The sequence below is a fragment of the Penicillium angulare genome (genome assembly GCF_028827245.1).
Source record: "Penicillium angulare strain IBT 27051 chromosome Unknown utg000009l_segment0_segment0, whole genome shotgun sequence".
NCBI classification, from domain to species: domain Eukaryota; kingdom Fungi; phylum Ascomycota; class Eurotiomycetes; order Eurotiales; family Aspergillaceae; genus Penicillium; species Penicillium angulare.
In genome coordinates, this window is record NW_026623168.1 from 341,999 (window position 1) to 364,200 (window position 22,202).

The window sequence follows — 22,202 nt, forward strand, 5'->3', positions numbered from 1 at the left end:
ATGTTTTAGTGCCATCATCGCCAATGATCGGCGGTTTAGATTGTGGATGGTCAGTAGGGCATAAATGCCGAACCGAGTTTCATTGATAGCGTCAAGGGCATCTTCCAGCCACGCGTTAGACAAGTCAGAACCGTTCCCGTGTGGCTTGTGCAGATTTGTTTCTTGGCATGCGCGTATTCGGTATATAAGCATTATTTTTTCAGTATCGCTAGCCCAGATCATAGTAGTACACGACCGAATTAATATTGCACTTAAACAACCCAATGGCCACTTGGTGTAGGATGCGGACAGATTCGGCCAACGTAACCGTCGTGAACTTCCGACCGATTTGCGACGGAGAGCTGTGATGGCTGAAAATTCAACTTTCCCGTAGCAGGGGCACCATATCAGGCATTGCTAAAGTCGTAAAAGGTTCTAGAGGCCTATTCTTTTTTTTTTTTCTTTTTTTCCTTTTTTAAAAAAAAACGCTCACCTGGACTGAAGAATCAGGGAGAAAACCATCTTCAAGGGACATATTAAAAGTGTGATAGGGTACTTACGTTTCTGCCGAGAAAGAGAAAGTGTGTAAAACAATGAATAATAATGTTGAAGAAAAGGGAAGAAGAGAGAGAGAGCTATGCTATGAACATGTACAGTAGGAAGCCCATTCTCGGACTAATCATCTGATTGGTCTGTATCCGAGAGTGGGTCAAACCAAGCAAACGTCCAAACATGCAAACATGCCGACCTCCTCTATGTAGCTATACTATACTCTGAGGCTCGTATTCCACTTTTAACCTTGGAAGCCATCATAGGTGGATGCTAACCAATTCAAATTTCAGCCTGTTACGTGGTGGCTGACATTAAAATTGGACGATCATCTGAATTTTTACGCGATCGTTTCAATGTGATGAACCTGACTGGATGGTTAGCGTCATGTCTCGTGCTCAAAAAGGGGTAGAGTTGGGGACATGGCTATGTCATCCGCCTTATGCCCCACTGCTAGCGCGATCCACGCGATTGATTGGCCCGGCACTCATTAAAAGCTCCATGTAGATCACAAACTACGAACCAAAGCAGTCAAGGCTCAATCGCCATGTCTCGGGAGATTCCGCTTAGTGTATAGTCAAGAAAACACCGAAACAAGTCACAATATTAAGATAGCTAATACTATGTGTTTCAAAAGCACTGATACGTATGTACAACGTGTTCGTGGGATCAAAGGAAGCAAACCGTGTGCCGAACATGAGTTTTGGGACCCAGTTTATCAAAGTTTAATTTGAAAAAAAAAGGGGCATGGAGTGATCGGGCCAGAGAGTGGTGGGCAAAATAAATACCCCGCCGATCAACACAACAGGATCTCTAGTGAACTCAACATTTCTGTTCTCTTTTGCTTTCTTCTCAATGGCACTCTCCTGGCTTCCATTCCTTTTCGCCAGGACAGACAACAGAATCAGCCATGTCTAGCAGCAGTTCAAAGTCGGAAACGTGCCAAGCCTGGGTGGATGGTGTTAAGGGCGAGTATGGCTACAAGCCATCACTAGCAGCAGGAATTGTGCTCAGCGCAATTTTTGGCCTCTCAATGACAGTGCACATCATCCAAGCGTGCTGGAAGAGAGCATGGTGGACGAATCTGTTCGCAATTGGGGCTTTAGGTTAGAAAGTCCAAGTTTCTGGAGTGATCGTCATTATGCAGATCCTAATTTGAATCCATTTACTCTAGTTGAACTCCTCGGATGGGCTGGACGAACTTGGTCAGCTGTCTGCCCATATAACAAAGATGCGTTCCTTATGCAAATATCAACATTAATTATCGGTATGAATTTTTATTGACCCAAGTGATGTCGTCTCCATGAGCTAAAACATGATTTTCGAGCTACCAGCGCCTACATTTGTAACGGCAGGTATTTATGTGATCCTCGGACGATTTATTGAATTTGCTGGAGTTAGATCCCTCCTTACCCCAAAACAATATTTGTGGGTCTTTTGTACCTGCGATGTGATATCACTCTTGGTCCAAGCGGTGGGTGGTGGAATGGCATCCGTTGCTGTTTCCGAGACGAATGGTGATACCAAACCAGGAACCAACATTATGGTTACTGGAATCATATTTCAAATGCTATCTATAACAGTATTTGTTGCCTGTGCAGCAGACTTTCTTCGCCGAATGGTTCGACAGAATCTCTTACACTTGCTCACCAAAGAGATGAGGTGGCTGCTCATAGCTACAACGGCATCAGTGGTCTTGATCTATATCCGGAGCATTTATCGAACAATCGAGCTTCTTCAAGGCTGGACAGGTTATCTGATCACTCATCAAAGCTATTTTGTTGCTCTTGATGGAGGCATGATAGCTCCTGCGGTCATAGTTTTCAATATCTTCCACCCATCCTCATCGTTTACACATGGAAGGCCCGAGAAGCCCTACAAAGGAGGCGAGTTGCGGAATTCCATGATGGAAGGTCCGTATATTGAAATGCGTTGATGTTTACATGTCACTGCACTTCAGTTGAACTTTTACCACATATTTGTTTATAGTCATTTTGGAAAATTCATACTGATGTCACGAATGATTATTATTCTCATGTTGAAAGGGCCTCGCAAATTCTTTGTCCTCTTCAACAGTCTTATACCTTGAGGGTAGTGAAGCTTGAACTTTGCGACAGGAGATAAAAGGCTGATTTATGACTCGAACCTGATGATTTCTAGGAAATAAGTGAGTATAACCAGAGTACTACACAATCTGTGGTGTTGATAAACCATGAACTTGAATATGGGGAACCATAGCGCCCAGAGGGTAAGTGTGATAGGGTACCTACACTTCTACTGGAATGGAGAAAGGGGTGCAAAAACAACTCATAACAACGTTAAAGAAAAGGAAAGAAGGGAGAGGGGAGCTGTACTACGTACATGTCAATTGGTAGGGAGCCCACTCTCGGACCAATCATCTGATTGGTTTGTATCCGAGGGTGGGTCAAACCAAGCAAACGTCCAAAAATGCAAACATGCCCGCCGGCCGACCTCCTCCATGTAGCTATACTACAGTAAGAACCCATATAGACCCTTGGTCATATCGCCAACTTGGGCAGTAGGAGGTACAGTCTTCAGTTATATCCTTGAGGTATAACCTTTAAATGAACTTCAAGTTGGTAGTGTAATCTCATGCACCTGTGAAAAGACCTGGAGACATATCTCCATTCATCTTTCTAATCGTCTTTTGACTTGTTTTTTTCTGTCCATGACGACCTTGCAGTGCGGAGATTTGCATAATAAGCGGTAAAATTTTATACAAGGCCATATCTCGGTTGCAATTTCAAGTTATACATGTATCTGAAAGTTGAGGCCACTGGCAATGGAGAAACTGCCCTTCCTTGAAGATATCATGATGCACAGATCCATGGGGCTATGATACAAGCACAGTAATGCGGGATTATCCTACTACTAGTACAATCCATGGATCGATATTGTAACTACATATATCAGAAGGAAACAACACCCACACCATCCGGATATCCTGAGGGTATCCTGTCCGCGAACCAGGATCGTCCTCTGGGAGATAGTAGGAATAATGAGATAGACTCTGTAGGTGAATCCGAAGGAGAGCAGGTCTGAGTTGCTTGAATGCTCCAATCACATATTATATACAGAATGCTGACTTATAGTATTCCCAGCAGGGCATTCAAGTTACTAGTATTTTCCCACTACAACATGTAAACTTTTTCCAATGATCCCATGCCAGACACTGGCAGTCCGTTTGTTTGCTCTAATTCTCTTTCAACTTCAAGACCAACTTGAACTTGAACTTGAAGTGTCCCCATCTTCAGTACTATGTCTTCCACTAGAGAACTCAACGTTGGAATCAAGTTGAGATATATTACTTTCCAATAGTTGAACCTTGAAAGGTTGCTAAATGATTATCTTCAATTATATATTTTAATTTCTGCCTATGACCTACTATAGAAATCAGATACTACCAGGCTTCGATTCAGTGTTGAACATGAGCGCTATGAGCCGCCGTATGCATATCATGAAGTGGGTCTACCAGGTGTATGAGTGTTTAGGCCACGAAACAAATATTTATAAAGCCTTGGGCATTGGCAATCACTTGAAGTAAGTATTTTTAGATTACTTCGTTCAATATTTTAACAATTTAGCCCCAAAATATCAAGGTTGTTTAGTTTCAACTTTTGCCCACAGAAACCTACTAGTCTTCCGTAAAGACCTTCAAGTTCTCTCCTTTCACATCCTTCCTCACACGCAAACTTCCTTATGATCCGCCCATTATCCACACTCATCACCATCAAGTTTGATCCTTTACATTGTATTCTGCTGACAGAACCTCAGGATATAGTCCATCACGCTTGGAGTTTGTGGCTGCTATGTCGTACGTCGGTATGGACCTGACTTCCGGGGAGCCTATTTGCCTCAACTTGCTCTGACCGCCCACGCGACCACCATCTCAACAGCATCGCGAACAACTCTCACCCAAAGCTTCAAGAACACAGAGCATAAGAATTTGGACGAAGTCAAACATTCCTTCCCCCTCCAAGATGGTGTGAGCGTGGTGTGCTTTGAATGTTCCACCTGGACCCGGAATTTTCAAAGCAAAGTGAAAGCAAAAGATCAGGCCAACATTATATATCCGGATCATTTTGCGGAAAACCAACCAGCAGCTACGAGAGACCCTAATTCCGGTCGGAATCATGATGGCATCTTCCTCATTCGCATCGGTAAGGTTCCTGCACACAAATCAATCACCATTAAGATCACCTTCGTTGGCCAGCTAAAATAAGATACACGGATGGGCGATATTCGCTACAGACTCCCAACTTGCATCACTCCTTGCTATTCCCGCATGGTCGAGAATGCTCGGAGTACTGCCAATGATAGCCATCGTGGCCCCGGTATCCAAGGCGTCTCTATTACGACAGATGCTCAGATGGGAACACATTCACTATCCATAAGCCTTACTCACCAAGTCAGTCCTTAAATACTTCACTCGTAGGAACTTCTGTAGCTATTGAGAGTACACCGTTTAAATATTCTCGAGCTTCGGTGGCTGCCTATATCAAAACCAAATCACAGAACGACAACGGCCTTTTGGATTGCGATTTCGTCCCCGTCGTGAAGGCGGATGGCCTTGATAACCCCCACGCATTGCTCGAGTCGCATAATATCATATCTGGTCAGCAAGAATTGATGGTAACTCTTGTTTCTAAGTTTGAGCTACCGCTCGAGCGTCGAGAGATTCTGTTTGTGTTTGACCGAACTGACAGTATGAGCAACAAGATGTTGACCGTGAAGCTTGCACTCAGTGTCTTCCTTATGTCTCTTTCCTGTGGAACATATTTTAACATCTGCTCATTCGGAGATCATTATTCTCCCTGTTGGAAAACAGCAGAGTCAACAATGACCCACAGATCGCCTCCCGACCCAAGGCTGGCGGGGAGATCTTGCTGGAAGTTGATGTTGTAGGGGGGTGAGTATATTCAAGATGTTCAGGTACCACTCAAGTACCCAATTTACTGAGACCTTGTAGAATAATTTGTGAGCTTTTGGCAAGTCCTTACTGAAAAATAGTTTTTAAGCCGGATGGCCTCTAAGAAGCGGGATTACTTCCTACGCTAAGGTATGATGTCTGACTTCCATTTTTGAAAAATTTTCACATTCATGCGCCCAGGTCTGTGATAAAAATGTTATGGGTAAGCTTTCATACGAACAGTTAAAACAAGATTATTTCGCCGAGTATTTCTCAACGAACTCGAGCTTCGTGATAACGCCGTCTTCCATCAGCTTGAGGTTCTTCTGCATATCCTCATAAGCCTCCTTGTACAACTCCAATTCTTTCTTCTTTAGTTCTCTGAATGCTTCAATCTCTTCATCGTCAACTTGATCTGTGTGTTCCGTCCACTGGGGCTCCAAAGAATCTCGCAGATACCGAAAAATAAAGCTGCTATCATCATTGCCGGCACATGTCACAGCAATATGCAGCCACATTGCTCCAGACTCGCGCGACCACTTTAGCAGGCGAGAAAACTCTTTGTCCTTGTGAGCTGGTCGCGTTGCCTCCTCTTTTTCTAGGATGCGGGTGAAAATGTCCAGGTGTTTGAAGTATCTCTCAATGATCTTGGGAGGCTCGTCGTCCTCATCATAGTCCCATGCATGATTGACAGGTCGATCTAGAAGAAGCCACCACGGTGCAGATGCTAACATCTGAGCAGGCCCGATGTATGACCATTCAAGGTCTATGACTCCGACAATGGTCATGTCCTCTTCACTGCGAACAATCAGGTTGGCCAAGCCAAAGTCATCGCAAATAAATTTGAATTTGGATCTGTCATATTCCGGATGAACCAACTGGGGCATCAGTTCTCTCATGGCCGAGAACGCTTTGTACATGTCCCTGGCACAGAGTGGGCCGGGAACTGAGTTTGGCTGCTTGATGAGCTGCTGCCAATCCTGGTCGATCACGTATGAGAAGTACTCTGTCGCTGTCGTAAACCCTCGGCTTCGGTCGCCTATACAAGAAATGTTTAGCCCATTGAATTCACACTAATATTGCAACAGCGTTTTATTTACGTACCAAAGGTGTTAACATCTCCGTCTTGCAGAATTGTGTGCACTTTAAATGTCAACGGTCGCACTGGTGCATCATGTTGGAATTCGGAAGATGTCGCTTGAAGGCTCCCGATGCGATCAAAGTCCAGTTCAAAGATCTGGAGAAGGAAGTTGGCCATTTGCTTGTAGACGGCTTCAATATTTTCCATAGGAAAATCCTCCCTCATGGGTACATTGCTACTGTCGACATTGGGGTCTTTCGCCAGTGTAGCGAGGCGGACACCTTCAATGAACTCCATCATAATAAAAGGACCTATACCGAATGGGTTGCTAGCGGCATTACCCCATGCCTTCACTTCTGGAACCGGAATAGTTGTTTTGCTCCGGAGCAGACCAAGAGCGATGACTTCCATGGCGACCTTCTCGTCGACATACGCGTCACGAGTGTTTCCACCGCGTGCAAAACGAACCAACCATGCACTGCCATCACTGAAAGTCACTTTCGTCCCCATATTGAATGAGCCGCCATAGAAACCACGCTCTCTCTCACAACTGAGTTTGCTGGGATGAAAAGTCGATACCCATGGACAAAATTCTGTGCTGAGCCAGGCGTCGAGGGTTTTTGCACACCACAGCCACGCTTCGGCGTGATGAACGCCACTGATCAACCCGTTGGTATCCATCACTAATGAAGGGAAATAGATACTCTAGATGGAGATAAAAGCGGAATATGAGCAGCTGGGAGATAATCTTTCTGTGAAGTCATATGGATGAATGAGGGAGGAAACTACGGTCCATGAGTGCCTACGACATATTTATCATTCACCGTTCCGCCCTTACGGGGGACCATAGCCGCCACATGAAAGAAACCCCCATTTTGCCCTATTTGTAGGCCGGCAGAAAACTACGATACCTGTAATGCAGTAACACCAAGCCTCGCACCTACTTCCAAGGTTTCTGGAGACACTGTTTTAGAAGATGAAATAACTTCTGTTTCTTTAAAATAACCTTGCTAACATAATAATATATTTCTCTATCTATCTTTCCACTGTTCTTTGTCATTGTCTTTCTGTCTGAGTAGAGCTTACAGTACAGATGGATACTAGGCGGTAAAAGCTAATATCGGGCTAGGGGGTTATTATCTACGGGCCACTATGGTCCCCCGTACGCCTTGGGTAACCGCATCTGCTGAATCTCTCACTTCGGCTACCATCTTACGATAACCTTCAACAAAGCAAAAGCTGGCAAAATGTCAATGACTCATTCTCATAACTAGAATCTCACTAGAATCTCAAACGGCGAACATTAATCATAGGAGTGGCGAGTTCAGCTAATTCAACCCATACGCCGTCAACTTTCTGCCTTTCCACGTTATTCCCCATAGCAGCCCAGAACGTGATAACTGATGAAGAAAGAGCTGTTGGTGGGTGAAGGAGACATCTCACTTCTTGCTGGATGCTTTGGCCCTATGAGGTGATTTTGGTTTGCCGGATGCTTTGGTCTTGTCGGATGAGTTGGTCTTCGTATGACAGGGTAAGCAACGGTCATCGACGCATTCATGGGGATGTTCAGCAGTGTTGCCTTTTCCTCCACTCGGTGCTTCTTTTTTTCATTCTGTTTTGCTGCTTTGCTCTCGGCACGATTCGTCTTGACGCTTTGTGCGGCTTTGAGCATTACCTCAACAGCCCCTGGGCCAGCCGCATCTAGGAACTCGTTCACCTGCCGGACACCGTCAGGATCAAGCCCTTTAGGATCAAGCCTTTGGTTGGCCATCGTTGCGAAAATTTGTTTTGAATGTTGGTTGGGGTGATCGGTTCCAAGCAATATTATGTGTATGGTGTGAAGCGAAATCAAAGGTTGAGATCCGAAGAGAATTGTGGTTTTAAGAGCATGAAGAACGAGGTGAATGATGGACGGGCTGGTCCCCTCATATATAAGCAACCTTGGATCGCTTCTGTCTATATCTATACCCTATGAGCTAAATCTTTTGCAGTAGTGGAAGGGTTGCATTGCTACTCAGTATATGTAGCCTGGTAAGGTATCATGATGAGATACATTCACCTTCCAATTGACTCACTCTTCTTAGCCCAATTTGGTAATGCCTCAAGTTATATGTGCTTCAGCAGGCTGGGATTCATAGGCGACAAATTCAAAGGACTCCTAGCTATTTTTTAACGTTTCCATTATAATTTGTACTTCTATACTTTCTTCAAGGATAAATGTCTATAGAGACAGCTATTCATGAAACGGAACCCCAACCGCAGTGAAGTGTAGTGGAAAGCTAGGTTGGTCCAACTAAGCGATTAGGAAGCTGCTTGGAGAATAAACACAAGCACAGGGTAATAGAATACTTTTGTCATTCATGTTAGCCCTTGCGGTGCATTCACTGGCTCTTCTATATCTCATGTGGTGATCAAATTTGTGTATCAGGCCAAAAGCGGATTAGCGTTCTTCGGCTCTGCGTAACCGACGTTTACGGGGGTCAATGTGTAGCGATCAAGAAATCCACCTTGGCCTGGCCATAGATAATATTTACCGCCTATAACACCTGTACCTGTACTGTAAGTTCAAGCTCAATATCTATAGAAAAGCAAGTGGAAAGACGTATGGAAAGGAAGATAGAAAAATGTCTCTTTTTCAAAGATTTTAGATTATGCTAGTAGAGTTCATTCAAAAAGACAGAAAAACTACACCTTAAAGATAGAATATTTGAAGATAGCAGCATTGAAGCTTCTAATACCACTGCTCGGCGGTATCCCGAAGGTCTGGGGGCCTAAATAGAACTTGAAGTGATTGTAGTACAGGTATCGTCGTTTTCTGTCCACTCAAATTGGAACAAGCAATAGTGGAGTTTCTCCCGACGGTTGCTAGGGCCCCCTTAGATGCTGTCTGCCACAATAACACGCTGTTGCTCCTTTATCGAATCCGCGAGTCTACCTGGAGCATGACCAGGAACTTGAACCAAATGTAGATCAGCGTATTCCCTTCTGTTCCGCGTCCTCTGACCTGTTCTGCGGCTGCCACAAAGCCACGCTGCTGCTCATCTGTTTTTCGGCAACGTTGGAACATGGATTTGAAGAACAGGTGGATCGGTGTATCTTTTTTTTTCTTTTTCACTCTCCCGAGTCCCTCCGACACAGGGCCGGGGTATCACTCGATTGAATCTCGGAGGCTGATAAGCCGCATGTGTCAACTTGTAGACTGGATATGTGGCTCGAGGGCGAAAGACCGGTACCTAGATTGAATAAGAAAGAATTAGGGCCAAGAGCATGGCTAGTTGCATATCACCCGCAACTAAAATTCCCAATATATCCAGGGGTATATGCAGTCAGCAGCCACAAGCAACCTTGGAAACACTAATGCCCTTTTCCCGTTACCCGTGTAGCACCTTTGAACTTTATCTTAGAGTTTTCGGTGTTCGCCGCGGGGTCGGGTATTCCCGAGGGCACGGGCCATTGTGAATGCCCCACTTACGTGGAAGCGGTTAGCTAGTAGCAGCTGTCCGCCGTTACCTGGATATTACATTTCGGTAAAGTAACCATATCTTCAAAGATATGCAATGAACAGTACAGAAACATCTGGACTTGGTACCGGGGCGAATGGCGTCAGAATAGCCGCATGCCTTACACAGTCAAGCTCAGAGAGTTCAACGGCTCTTCCAGCTCCCAAATATTCCTTATTGCTCCAGCAAAGAGAACACATTTAGAAAAATTACAATCAGGGGCAAAAGTCTCACCAAATGTATCATCTTCCATTTTCCCATCTTCTCTCGCCTTTGGAATATCGAAGCACATAGTGCTGGACACATATAACCTTTCAAACTGGCTACTTGGACCCAAAAATTCGAATTGATTTAAAGAAAGGTAATTTGAGTGTCGGAGCTTGAGTTCGGAACGCCAGTAAGTATATAATATGATGCAAGTTGTACTATAATTTCAAGTTGGCAATATTGCACTGCAAATCCATAGCTTGACGCGGGTCACCGCTTCATGGAATTGAGCCAATTTGAGTCGAAAAACATCCGAGAAACATTAAAGGAGAGAGGAATCTATGAAAGGAGTGTACTGTAGTGGGCATGTAGTGTTAGGGGATGGAATTGTCCCTTGCAGATATGCCTGGACGTGCTCAAAGTAACAGTCCGAGCCTCCCTGGTAGATGACCGTATGCTAAATTGAAAGAAAACATTCACCAGTAAGCCCACCATCAAGATCAAGACATTTTATGTTTGGAATCCATGTCAACTTACCCCGACAGCCTCTTGCTTTAGGATTACTGATCCAGCAAAACGGGAAGACATCTTCCGAGCCCTATGATGGGTTAGAGTCGGCCGTTAACAATATAGAGAATTCGCACGGAGTGGAATTATTTTGTAACTTACGATTCCAATGGTGTGATAGGGTCGATGGTATTACTTGCGAAGAGAATTGGGAAAGAGGTAGGCGGATGACGCGCACTTACCTCGCCTGTATGATATTTGATTAGAATCTTTCTTCCACTAACATGATAAACTGGCTTGCGGAAGATGTCCGATTATTGGGGGAAGACAAAATGACAAGATAGCGGTACATACCTTGAACAAGCATGGTATTAGGTAACTGCGGTCGGAATGATCTACACAAGATACCCTCTAAGAAAGTGGGGTACACATCACCGATGTACTTGCTCTTAGAGTTTGTGTACTCGGACCACGCCCTGAACTCATCAATGGTTGTAAGATTGTTTCTCGCAAACGAATCCATGCATGTAATGGCAAGACGAGCATCGGTCACTGGTGCTGATTCCTCATACAAGCCTGCAAGAGCAGACGGATTTCCACGCTCCACATCCTGTAAAATGTCGGCCATGGTGGGAAACAGTGCTATCGGCTGGTAGATTGTGTTAAGAAACAGAGTCTTCAAATCTGAATATGTAACCATCGTCGGCAGGCTAGAATCTTCAACTCCACTTAATGGGATTGGACTGGTTAAAAGCTGACTGATGATGGCATCGATTCTCGCCGTGATATTAGCAGGCGTTGGTCCCCAAAACGAACATCTCTCAACCCCGGCAGAATGACAGAAATTTGAGAATGTCTCCATAGCCTCGTCCATTTGATCGACATTGTCTGTCCAATAGTTTTCGTAATACTGCTCTGCATTGAGGACACCATCCAGTACCATCCTCCCAACACGATCAGGAAACATAGAAGCGAAAGTGCTACCTATGACAGTGCCGTAGCTCACACCATATGCCCACAATTTGGCGTGTGATGGGGACTGTCCTGTCAGCCTAGCCTCGGCCTCAGTGAATGTAAGCAAGTCACGAGCCACTGCGGGCGTAGTGACATAGTAAGAATGAGAATAATTCTTCTCAACTGCATCGTTGCACCATTCGCCATAGATAGAGCTCGAATAATATTGTTCCTCAAATGATGTTGATGAGATATTGGTTTGACCTGTTCTGTGCAGTCGATTGAAAGCCGATCTTGTATTTGTATCCTCGGAAAAGCAGTCTAAATATAGACCGCTGTTGTTCACCCCGCGGGGATCGAACGAGACGAAGTTGTACTGCTCTCCAAACATTTCGCCCAGGAGACTTGGGAATCCGAGGAGTAGATCGACGCCCGAGTTACCAGGTCCACCTAGCAGAGAGTTAGTCTAATAGTTCAAGATTCAAGGAGTGTTATTATCGATGAGAATTGTAACTTACCGGGGATCACTACGATGTTTGGAGAGCTTATAGTGGCATTCTTTCCGGCCATCTTGATGAAGGCAATCGACGTCGTGCCAACACTCCTGTTTGAATAATCTACAGGAACTTCTAGTCGAGAGCAATTGAATTGATCGAAGCATGGCGTCCATGTAAGGTTTGGCGATGATTGAATCTATTTGGTTTGTCAGACAGCTTGGAATATCTTCATAGTGTGTATTTGAAAGGTCCTGTTCTTACATCGTTGAATCCATAAACCATGCTCTGGGTATACAAGCCATGGGCTTTTAACCCCAAGCTCAGGAGAACAAGAAAAGCTGAGATTCGAGTCATTGTGAATCTGGAGGGCTGCTTGTTGAGTTTCCCTCTTAGCTGCCTGCAAGACCTCATATAATCGGGACAGGCCCGAGCTATTTATGCTCGCTGAATCGCAATAGACGTGACATCACATCTCACAATTGTTGCAGGCAGCTGCGTTACAGCGACCCATTTTGTTCCTGAGAACGAATTCTTGTTCCACTTGTACGAACCAGCCAATCGCCATCTCTTGATCACTAGAAGGTATCGCGCGGGTGTCCAAACCTGGGGGCGGGATATTACACCTGTGCATGTAGTTGTAAGTCAGGGGCTTGATTTGATCCACGGTCCAGTTGAGATGAATACTCTTACCTGTAGGTCTGTCCCATTTAGCTGAACCAGAAAAGGCGTACTGCGTAACTGGTCCTATTTGTGGGTTATAGGGCAAGATCGCAAATGAGTGTACAGCCTCATCTTCCGAATATATGCTCCACCTGTACGAACAGCCCAATCAGAACTCGAGAGAAACCCCACTTTTACCGTCCTTAGCGCGGTTAGTCCCGGGGATCTTAGGCTGCTTCTCCAATTCTCCCTCGCCACTACGAATCTCCGTTTAAAATGCCCCGTTTCTAGGAGCTGGTCAAACAATCAAGACACAACCAAACATGTCACCTCCGAAACCGATGCATACAATAATTAACTAAGTGGATGTGGTGGCGTCGAATTTCTCTCTCTCCGGAACATTGTGCACTTCAAACATCAGCCAACTCACATCCCACTAATGAATGCGATGAAGGACAAGACCAACACAGCGATCATCAATCAAGCATGGAGGAAAGGTCCTCGCAAATTTGCTCCAAAGTCAAGGCTAGGCTGTAAGACATGCAAGTATGTCTTCACTCTTCGCTCTGCGCTAGGGAGAACAATTAATCAAAGACTCAGAAGCTGACATTCCTCAGGATAAGGCGAGTTAAATGCGATCTCTCTCAACCATCATGCTCGAGATGCGTTTCTACTGGTCGGACTTGCGATGGCTATACTGAGAAGGCCGATATTGTTCAACAAAAACGACCGTACAAGATAATCTCCCCCAGAGGAGACAAATCCACCAGTTACCACCAGTGTGCGACGACCAGTGCGGACGACGCCGGACGATGGCACTCCCAACGCCATGAGCTCGTTTGGCCGAATTTAGGATCTCTCATGGTTTTGCCAATGACAGGTTCGGCACATGCAGAAGCAATGTACTTTTTCGAGTGTGTTTCAATCAAGCATCTGAATGAATACCGCCCTTGCGAATCATGGCGGAGAAACCTTATGCTTTTCGCCCAAACAGTACCGTCGGTGCGACATGCTGCCATTGCCCTGGCCATGATGCACTGCAAGTACCTGGATCGTTCTACTATACATCCGACCCATCAGCTGTCTTTATCGAAAGGCCAATCAGTGGATAAGGCTCCGTTGGTTCATTATAACCGTGCGATTCAGCTTTTGCTGGAGCTTGACAATGATGACAGCGCTGAAACAACAGCAGTCACGCTGTTAGTCTGTTATCTCTTCACTTGTTTTGATCATCTGGCTGGAGACGATGCGCAAGCATTCAAGCACCTGAGTGGGGGCCTGGCTCTATCGCAAAACACTGAAAACGCTACATTCAACAACCATACCTATGATTACACTCGAACCTCCGGGGTCCAGGGTATTATCCGCGAGGCCACATACCAGATTCGCCGCCTTGACATGCAGGCGGGCATGTTTCTTGTCGACTGGAGTCCAGCTGAAATTCAAAATACATCGATGACCCCACTTGGGCTCTTCGACAGTATATTTCAGTCCCTCGACGAAGCTGCCGACCACCTCCAGATTCTCCTCACTCGGGTAATGAGACTGCGCAGCACAGAACGACAACTGTCACCGACGGGTACAATACCACCGCTCCCTTCTTCACTAGAAGGCACCACTCTGAATGATTTAGAATGCTGGTCGATTCGCTTTGAAAGAATCTTGCAACAATATAACGCCTCACGGTCAATCTCTGAGACCTACCCTCTCGTGTCCCTATTACGCCTGCAACATACCGTCGCATGTATCATTCTCAGTGGTGGCGGAACTGGTGATGAAACAAGCTACGACAAATTCTTGCCCCAATTCAAGCAATGCATCGCATTCGCAACCGAAGTAGCAGCAGCACACGAGCAATATTCCGGCTCAACTAAATTGACCTTCACGCCTGAAATTGGACTTCTTCCTGTTCTCTACATAATTGGAGCAAAATGCCGAGATCCTATTGTTCGTCGTGCAACTTTGAGCATTTTGCGACGGCAATTTATACGGGAGGCGTCTTGGGATAGCGTCTCTACAGCCATGGTTATTGCGCGGGTAATCGAAATTGAAGAGGGCGTGAATGAAAGGGAGGCAATGATACAGTGCATGGAACAGGTCCCTGCATGGCGAAGGATTGAGGCATTGTCCTTTTTGAAAGTCATGGGAGGAGAGTCTGCGGGTAGCTTGGATATTACCTACACGTTTTGCGCGCAGGATGCAATATACACAGAGTCTCTTGTGATATATTGCAGGAATAGATAAATTAGCCAGTCAATGCATTGATCGTCCCAATACCATGTGAATGGGGCAAGTCGAAGTGTCTACCTTGCTATAAAGTGCGCCCATGGTGATCCGAGGTGCAGAAAGTGACTTGATAGTTTGCTGTTGATGTTGCATTTGACTGCAATATCTACTGGGCCATGCAGCTTAGTATAATCCTTATATCGAAATAAATAGCTAAATTGATTCAACCCACAGAAGCTGTTGTCAACATGCATGCTTCATCTTGGGGAATATTGTCACCCTTTCGCTTGAAACGATCTATACTTATATCCTACAGGTATGTTTATCGTATGCTAGTGAGTTTTGGTTTTGTCCAAGAGTGGCGCCATCAGTCTCCGTAAGGGACAGCACGTTGAGGTCGTCAGCAATCTGTTAAAGTGGACCAGATCTGCTAGTAGACAGATCTTGATCGACGGCAGCCTCGGGCCGCGAATGCAGGTCTTTCGGTACCGAGACTATCTTGCACAATAAAACAGCGTTGGCTTAGATAGACACAGCTACAGTCAGCTAATTCCGATTATGGGCGGATTCAAGTTGAGTCGTACTTCTATGCCTGAGCTCTACTTCCGTCGGCGCAGGCATCTTGCTGATTTCATCTAAAGTCTTTCCTGGATAACTCCTTAACAAGTCCACCGCCTCTTGATGCAAGAAATGTGACAACCGCTCGAATTCAGGTTTGTAGTCACCGAATTGTGAATTCTGTTGCACCCTAGTGAGGTGTCGTCGTGGTGGAAAGTAACATGGCTCCCGAATGTTGCGGGAACTACAAGATTCACACGGCTTTTCGTCACTACAGCTTAGAAAAGCGTTCTCTACATTTAACACCGCACGAAGATGTCCATCATGATTGGGTTAACTGTAGCGATATGAAGAATAAACTAATGAAGAACAGGTTGTTGATCCCATCTGGAACTTCTCAAGGTCAACCTTACGTTTTCACACGCGGCCGGGCCCCTTCAATTCAAGTTACCCCCAATTGTATATCTTGACAAGTCTATTGCCCACCTGGGCAGTTGAAATCACCTTGATAGAGCATGTACCTAGATTCAAACGTTCTTCTTGGCATTGGTTCTTGTCCCAAAATCGTCATCTACCATATTTGATCCTGGTCACTCTTTCGTGTCTTCCATATTAAATTCACAGAAGGAATTACAAATCCTTTAAACTGAGTGTCGAAGATTTAGTGTGCGATTTACGCAGCACTAGATGTGCAAAATTCTTATCCATATATGTGTCTCTCTGCTCAAGAGCCTCAGTCGTCCTGTGGAGTGCATTGCCGACAGCAAATCCACATTCAGCTCAGTATTAGGAGCGAATTTTTTGGGGCGAATGAACGACCTCGTTGCACGCATGAGGTGACATTCGAGAAAGAGACTGCTCAGCCCGTGTCAGAAACGCCTTTTATTACCAAATGATGAGCCAAGAGACGGTCCCTGCGTCCCTGAAACCCCGCAAATCACAAGCGACCCGTCTCATCTTGGCGCTGGACGACACCCCATACGGCACTCCCCGCTAACGGATACGGGGAATACCAAGAGATGCGGCGGCAGCCAAGACCATCCGCTGCAGTCTAGTGAAGCGTGAGGCTGTCTTGGTTTCAGGGTCTCGATTCCCCTCCGGCTTATGGGCAGATATCGTGTTATTAATATTTAATATTTAAGTTCCCTGCTTTCCGTTGCGCTTCCCTTGGTTCTTTATCAGCAGCAATGAGGGTTTCTTACGCCTTGTTCGCAGTCGCGTTAGGATTATCAACATCATGCCTTGGTAATTTTATTTTACTTGCACTGCCATGTGATTATTATTATTAATGCGCCAAAATTATCTAGGCGCTGATACAAAGGCATGTGACACTACTACCGGCGGAGGGGAGGGTTTGGCAACAGTCCTTGAGCTACACACGCCTGACCAACTAGACGCATTCGCTGGATGTACGACACTAAACGGCCATATTATCATTCAATCTGAGTATGATGGTAACTTTAGCCTGAATAGTGTGACTGCATTCAATGGAAATATATCTACAGTTGATGAAGGCGCGGACTGGTTGACCCTGTTCGAGATGCGGGATCTTGAAAAGATCGACCATATCCACCTCCTCGGCACATCTGGCGATGTCAGCCTCCCAAATCTAGAGTCCTTGGGAGATCTCGAGCTGGTCCAGACTTCGAATAGTGGAAATGCTGACCTGGCATCGTTGGCTGAGGCTGACAATGTATCCGTTCAGGGAAGTTGGCTAAGGTATGAGTACACTCAGCAGGGCTTGGTTTAATTTTGATCTCACACCCTCTCCAGTACAGACTTCAGCTCGCTTAGAACGGTCACTGTGCAGTGTCAGTTCTGTGGTTCGCCGGCTTGTCAAATCTATGGCGATGAACGAAAATTTCCCTACATAGTCGTTGATCTCCCATTGCTTGAGAAGGCAGATAAATTGGAAGTAGCTGGGGCAGTACGAAGGTTTGTGCTCTCTCCCTAGACAAGCAACATCCGCTCACATAATCTTTCATTTTAGCGTATCGCTGCCCAAGTTGGAAGTTGTCGGATACATAGAGCCGGTAGGGCTATACCACAATCAAGGATTACGGATCAACATGGAAGATGGATATGACGAAAAGCTTGATTTCGACGCCCCAAAACTGCACACGCTAAACGGGACTCTTGAGGTATATGGTGGTGTCGCCAGGTTCGAATTCCCGTACTCCTTTGTTAATACAATATACACTCCCCGCCGCCTTGATGTACTAATAATTTCGTAGCGTTAGCCTGGGCTCCTTAGGGAAGACCACTGTGGGCGCCACCCTGAATACTATGAGTTCGCCTCTCGACTTTTATTCGACTATTGAGACCGCCAACTACTTCTATGTCTGGGGTGAATTACATAGGTTAGCAACCCTGTCTTAGGAGTCTTTATTGCTTAGCTGACGTTCTCACAATCCAGTATTTACCTACCCAACATGATTGATTTGGGATCTGTCGGATTGTCATATACGCCCAGGATACCTTGTAACGACACACTTTATCAGCTCTGGAAAACACAACCATCTTATTCGAGCGACTATGAAGATACCAACTCTTGTTTGAATTATGACTACCCCCAGGACGGCGGAGTGGGACCTTCAGCCAGTGCGAAAATTTCCACAACAGCTACTACTACCCCAGGAAGCTCCGAAAGCACAAGGGTTGGTGGCTCGACCAGTGATGCTACAACATCTTCCTCGCCTACCCAGAGTACCGAAACCGCTACGGAAAGCGCGAATGGCACCGAAACGGCCACTCCAAATAATGGGGCTGGTCAGTCTTTTGCCACCTCTCTAATTGGCTGTGCTCTGACCGTGATGAGCCTCACCTTAGTCAATTTCTGTTAGAGCTTTCTCCTTTGTAGTTGATGGGAACCTATTTGTACAGTGAATGGCATGCGCGTTTCCTTGGATCGTCTAATAATTCCTTTTATCGCAATTGATTCTATCTGGGCTTCTATGATGCTCCACCCGTAAGAACCCGGGCCCTTCCAGCCCCGAAATTACAACGCTATTATCATTGGTGAGCTAGGCATGCAAGTTGATACTCAAGACTGTATATATATTGAAACCTAATACTAGTACCTTGAATGCGAACCTGCTTAATAGTCTCCAGGGTATTCACTCTCATCATGCACTACTCTCAATCCTCTGCATTGATACTAGGCACTTCTATAAGATACATATTATTCAAATGTCGTCTCAAGGGGCTTTTATAAATGCCTCTAAAGGTTTGTCCCAGTAACATTGAATCAGACTAATAAGGAACCTTGAGACAGCTTTTGGAATAGTCTGTATTCGTTTCAATGTTTATTATATTCCGCATTTTCTTCAAGTTCTGATCTCTCTCTGTTTTGGGAATTGAAACGCTCTTTCATAAGTATTCATGCGATTTTATACTTCACGTCGAGTCATTTCCTTATTGCCTAAGCTTATCCAACAATGCACACATGCTATTTTGCTGTTGCCGCAATAACAGACTTGCCAGCTCCCTATGCATCATCGGGTTCTCTTCTTCTTCGCGACCATCAGAAGTGGCTTCAAGTTGAAACGCAGCGCAGACAACATCTACGTAGTCTTTACGGCTTTCCTTATCCTCTCCGAGACAAATCAGATAATACCCGTATTTCAGTAGCAATGAATTCAATATGAGACGAGAAATACGTCCATTTGCCCTGAGGAATGGGCGGATGTTGTTAAATATATGTGCATACTTCGCTGCCAACATAACAGGATCGAGCTTTTTGAATTTTTTGGCTTGTCGGATATCTCTTTCCAGTCGAAGAATCATTTCTTTCATCTTTGATTGAACCAAAAGAGGAGTAGTGAACGTATGCAAGCCCATACTGACATCGACGGTGCGATAGAACCCGCTATACTGCGCCCATGGTGTCGCTTTTCCATCTATTTTGTAGGTTAAGATGCGATGTGCTTCCAGAATAATATCTTCAGATAGGTCTTTGTGGAAGATACAGAGCTCTTTTATCATAAAAAGAGCTGCTTTGGCATGTTGGACAATTTCACGCCGGCAACTTAGAACAGGTCCAGCGCAAATGAACTGATCGGGGCGATCTTTGCCGATAGAAAGGGAGTTTTCGTCGTCGTCGGCAGGATATTCGGTAATCTTCGAGTCTTTACCTTTGAATATCTTCAAGCAAAGTTTGCGGGTGATATCGAACCCAGCACCAGCACCAGCACCAGCACCAGCACCAGCACCAGCACCAACGCCTGCGATAATGTTGGATCCATAGACCATAAGAGCGAGGCTTTCCAGGATATTGCTTTCACAGACAGCCCTTTTTTTAGGGTTGCGAAATTCACGCTTCAGATCAAAGGTAGTGAGCGCTATTTTCATCGAAGCCAGACTTGCGCTGAATTTATCTTTTGCTATTCTGTCGTGGTAACCAGGATCATTCTCGTGGGTAAATCTGATGTCGGCGCCGTGAGAAGTACGAACGAATATTGTTCCACGACGAGAGCGCCTAGTATCTTTTATCATTTCGTAAAGAGCTTTCCCAAGATGAAATTCACTGGGGGGCTTGCTTGATGAATTCTCGTCCATGTTTTGACTTGAATATTAGCAATGATTAATGTTGAAGACAGTTTTCGGTTCCCAGCGACTGGATATGTCTCTCTATGTAGCTCGATAGTATGACGACGGGGATGCGGTAGTTTGGCTTGAGACTGTTCAATAGAGTATAAAGATCGCAGACAATGGCTGCATGGATCCGGATATCATAATAGGCTTAGCACCAACTACGAGTGGCTTACGCCGGTACCCGTTGCGGTCATCACTCCTAGAACCATAACCAAATTTAGCATCGGGTACTAGTAGTACTAGTACTTCTAAGCTTCTAGGTTGGAAAAGGTATCGTGTACCTACTACTAGTACTAGTAGAACGGATATGGATAATGAAATGCATAATATATTACTACTATAAATACCATGTCGATATTTACAAATGTTCTGGGTGAGCATTGCTTGGTTCCATGGATCACCTAGTACATAGTCAGGCGAGCAAATCACGGGGTAAACATTTTCTTTAATTACTATTTTGCTTGATGACGAAAGAGGCTCAAGTAGTCAAATTCTGGATGCCTTCTATTCGGAATACTAAAAGAATTCCGGATACCAGCTGAAAATAATGCAAATCCGAGTCATCCACCGTAGAGGGAACTACCAAGAAACAGGAGATAGTTAACAGCATCGTAGGCAAGCGTAACTCAAATGGATTAGTAGGAAGGATAGACAAGGCTACCTTGACAAGTTTGATTACATGGGTAAAGTTGAACCCGAGGGCAACTAGTAAGGGCCGTCTTCACGGTCGCATCAACAATGAAAGACAATTTACATCAAAATACAGCAGGAGTTCTGTTTCTTGGCCTATAACAAACGAGTCAGAATCCCGAAGACATGCCAAAAGCCGATCGTTCTCTCAACGTACCTGGGTATAGAACATCTTACTCTGGGCAGACAACCCGTCACTCTTCTGAACCAATGAATCGATTTTCTCGCCACGCTCCAGCACGCTCTCAATCTACACACACATGTTAGCCAACTGATACGTGAAATTATTGGTATAACCCGCCAAAGCACAGCACGTACGGTCTTGTGTAGCACAATCTTGGTCTCGTCTAACTCCTGTTGAATCTTCATGATACTGTCGGCCTGCTTGGGGTCTTGGTATTTGACGATATATTCCTTCAGTGCCGGCAGAGGGCATGCGTTCTCGCGCAGGGATGGATCCGACCAGGAGGTTCGAGGATGCTTGGCCAGGAACTCGTCCACAATCTTAGATAGCAGCTGGTGAGCGACCAAGGCAGGGTAGTCGCCGTCAGTGACGATCACACCAGCCACGCCCTCAGACCGGCCGTATGCATGGAATGTGTATGCCTTCTCCTCAATGTCCTGTCGCTGTCCGGGCTTCGTTCGCTCGGCAACCGTGCGGGTGAAGAGCATCAAGAACTCCTCATAGCTAAAGGGCGAACATGTTGTCAATATGGGGAGGGCAAGCTGGGGGCGATAGTTAGATCGGAGGACTCGGTAACGTACTTCTGGCGAGTGAAACGGGAAAAGCTAGTTCTTTGTTAGCGATGTCATTTCGAACGATGCATTTGTGGCTAGTGGGTACCTACGAGTTAAGGTCTTTCTCGGCGCAAAGTTGGAGAGCGGGCTGAGAATCGTTCCGGAGAACCTATAGCCGAGAGAGTAGTTAGTATATAAAGTGCGACAGCTTAGAGCCCATTTGGCCCGGTTAGCATAAAACAACGTACGCCCATATAGAGAATCTTCATAGTGGCGGGGAAGTCGTGTTGCTTGGCACAATTGGCGGTGACGACAAGAGATGGAGAAGAACGCTCAGCAAGTCTTATAGCTTTACTGAGCACTAGGCGGCAGAGTTAAAGCAAGATGACTGTAAAGTGGCAGTGTTGAGGGGCCGAATAAGAGCAGAAAGAGGTCAGCTGAGAAATAATGCAGGTTGAACCCTCTCCTGATAACAAGCGATGATGGCACTGCGGGTCTCCGCACTAGGGCCTGAGGCAGAACTCCACACCGCC

At 45.5% G+C, this 22,202-nt stretch overlaps 12 protein-coding genes across 12 annotated transcripts; 7 read left to right on the forward strand and 5 right to left on the reverse strand.

The window, feature by feature from the left end:
* Positions 1–1,438: 1,438 nt before the first annotated feature.
* N7478_011678 (RTA1-domain-containing protein) lies at positions 1,439–1,639 on the forward strand (the record flags this gene model as incomplete). The annotated part of the gene is made up of 1 exon (XM_056927892.1): positions 1,439–1,639. The coding sequence occupies one exon, from the start codon at positions 1,439–1,441 to the stop codon at positions 1,637–1,639; it is 201 nt and encodes a 66-aa protein (XP_056773619.1).
* A 204-nt stretch (positions 1,640–1,843) lies between these two features.
* N7478_011679 (RTA1 domain-containing protein) lies at positions 1,844–2,464 on the forward strand (the record flags this gene model as incomplete). The annotated part of the gene is made up of 1 exon (XM_056927893.1): positions 1,844–2,464. One exon carries the CDS (start codon positions 1,844–1,846, stop codon positions 2,462–2,464), a length of 621 nt encoding a protein of 206 aa, XP_056773620.1.
* Positions 2,465–3,976: 1,512 nt separating this feature from the next.
* On the forward strand, positions 3,977–4,771 carry N7478_011680 (uncharacterized protein; the record flags this gene model as incomplete). Its single annotated transcript, XM_056927894.1, has 2 exons — positions 3,977–4,024; positions 4,331–4,771. 2 exons carry the CDS (start codon positions 3,977–3,979, stop codon positions 4,769–4,771), a joined length of 489 nt encoding a protein of 162 aa, XP_056773621.1.
* Positions 4,772–4,834: 63 nt separating this feature from the next.
* On the forward strand, positions 4,835–5,454 carry N7478_011681 (uncharacterized protein; the record flags this gene model as incomplete). The annotated part of the gene is made up of 2 exons (XM_056927895.1): positions 4,835–4,957; positions 5,065–5,454. The coding sequence occupies 2 exons, from the start codon at positions 4,835–4,837 to the stop codon at positions 5,452–5,454; spliced, it is 513 nt and encodes a 170-aa protein (XP_056773622.1).
* Positions 5,455–5,712: 258 nt separating this feature from the next.
* On the reverse strand, positions 5,713–7,220 carry N7478_011682 (phosphotransferase family protein; the record flags this gene model as incomplete). Its single annotated transcript, XM_056927896.1, has 2 exons — positions 5,713–6,497; positions 6,563–7,220. The coding sequence occupies 2 exons, from the start codon at positions 7,218–7,220 to the stop codon at positions 5,713–5,715; spliced, it is 1,443 nt and encodes a 480-aa protein (XP_056773623.1).
* Positions 7,221–7,820: 600 nt separating this feature from the next.
* On the reverse strand, positions 7,821–8,310 carry N7478_011683 (uncharacterized protein; the record flags this gene model as incomplete). The annotated part of the gene is made up of 2 exons (XM_056927897.1): positions 7,821–7,939; positions 7,983–8,310. The coding sequence occupies 2 exons, from the start codon at positions 8,308–8,310 to the stop codon at positions 7,821–7,823; spliced, it is 447 nt and encodes a 148-aa protein (XP_056773624.1).
* Positions 8,311–10,568: 2,258 nt separating this feature from the next.
* On the reverse strand, positions 10,569–12,277 carry N7478_011684 (alpha/beta-hydrolase; the record flags this gene model as incomplete). Its single annotated transcript, XM_056927898.1, has 5 exons — positions 10,569–10,703; positions 10,784–10,844; positions 10,916–11,000; positions 11,162–12,157; positions 12,226–12,277. The coding sequence occupies 5 exons, from the start codon at positions 12,275–12,277 to the stop codon at positions 10,569–10,571; spliced, it is 1,329 nt and encodes a 442-aa protein (XP_056773625.1).
* Positions 12,278–13,350: 1,073 nt separating this feature from the next.
* Positions 13,351–15,108, forward strand: N7478_011685 (uncharacterized protein; the record flags this gene model as incomplete). Its single annotated transcript, XM_056927899.1, has 2 exons — positions 13,351–13,397; positions 13,527–15,108. The coding sequence occupies 2 exons, from the start codon at positions 13,351–13,353 to the stop codon at positions 15,106–15,108; spliced, it is 1,629 nt and encodes a 542-aa protein (XP_056773626.1).
* A 1,828-nt stretch (positions 15,109–16,936) lies between these two features.
* On the forward strand, positions 16,937–17,398 carry N7478_011686 (uncharacterized protein; the record flags this gene model as incomplete). The annotated part of the gene is made up of 1 exon (XM_056927900.1): positions 16,937–17,398. The coding sequence occupies one exon, from the start codon at positions 16,937–16,939 to the stop codon at positions 17,396–17,398; it is 462 nt and encodes a 153-aa protein (XP_056773627.1).
* Positions 17,399–18,080: 682 nt separating this feature from the next.
* Positions 18,081–18,491, forward strand: N7478_011687 (uncharacterized protein; the record flags this gene model as incomplete). Its single annotated transcript, XM_056927901.1, has 1 exon — positions 18,081–18,491. The coding sequence occupies one exon, from the start codon at positions 18,081–18,083 to the stop codon at positions 18,489–18,491; it is 411 nt and encodes a 136-aa protein (XP_056773628.1).
* Positions 18,492–19,062: 571 nt separating this feature from the next.
* Positions 19,063–20,205, reverse strand: N7478_011688 (uncharacterized protein; the record flags this gene model as incomplete). The annotated part of the gene is made up of 1 exon (XM_056927902.1): positions 19,063–20,205. The coding sequence occupies one exon, from the start codon at positions 20,203–20,205 to the stop codon at positions 19,063–19,065; it is 1,143 nt and encodes a 380-aa protein (XP_056773629.1).
* A 786-nt stretch (positions 20,206–20,991) lies between these two features.
* Positions 20,992–21,938, reverse strand: N7478_011689 (palmitoyltransferase YKT6; the record flags this gene model as incomplete). The annotated part of the gene is made up of 6 exons (XM_056927903.1): positions 20,992–21,027; positions 21,089–21,181; positions 21,250–21,619; positions 21,697–21,720; positions 21,780–21,838; positions 21,918–21,938. 6 exons carry the CDS (start codon positions 21,936–21,938, stop codon positions 20,992–20,994), a joined length of 603 nt encoding a protein of 200 aa, XP_056773630.1.
* Between the last annotated feature and the right edge of the window lie 264 nt (positions 21,939–22,202).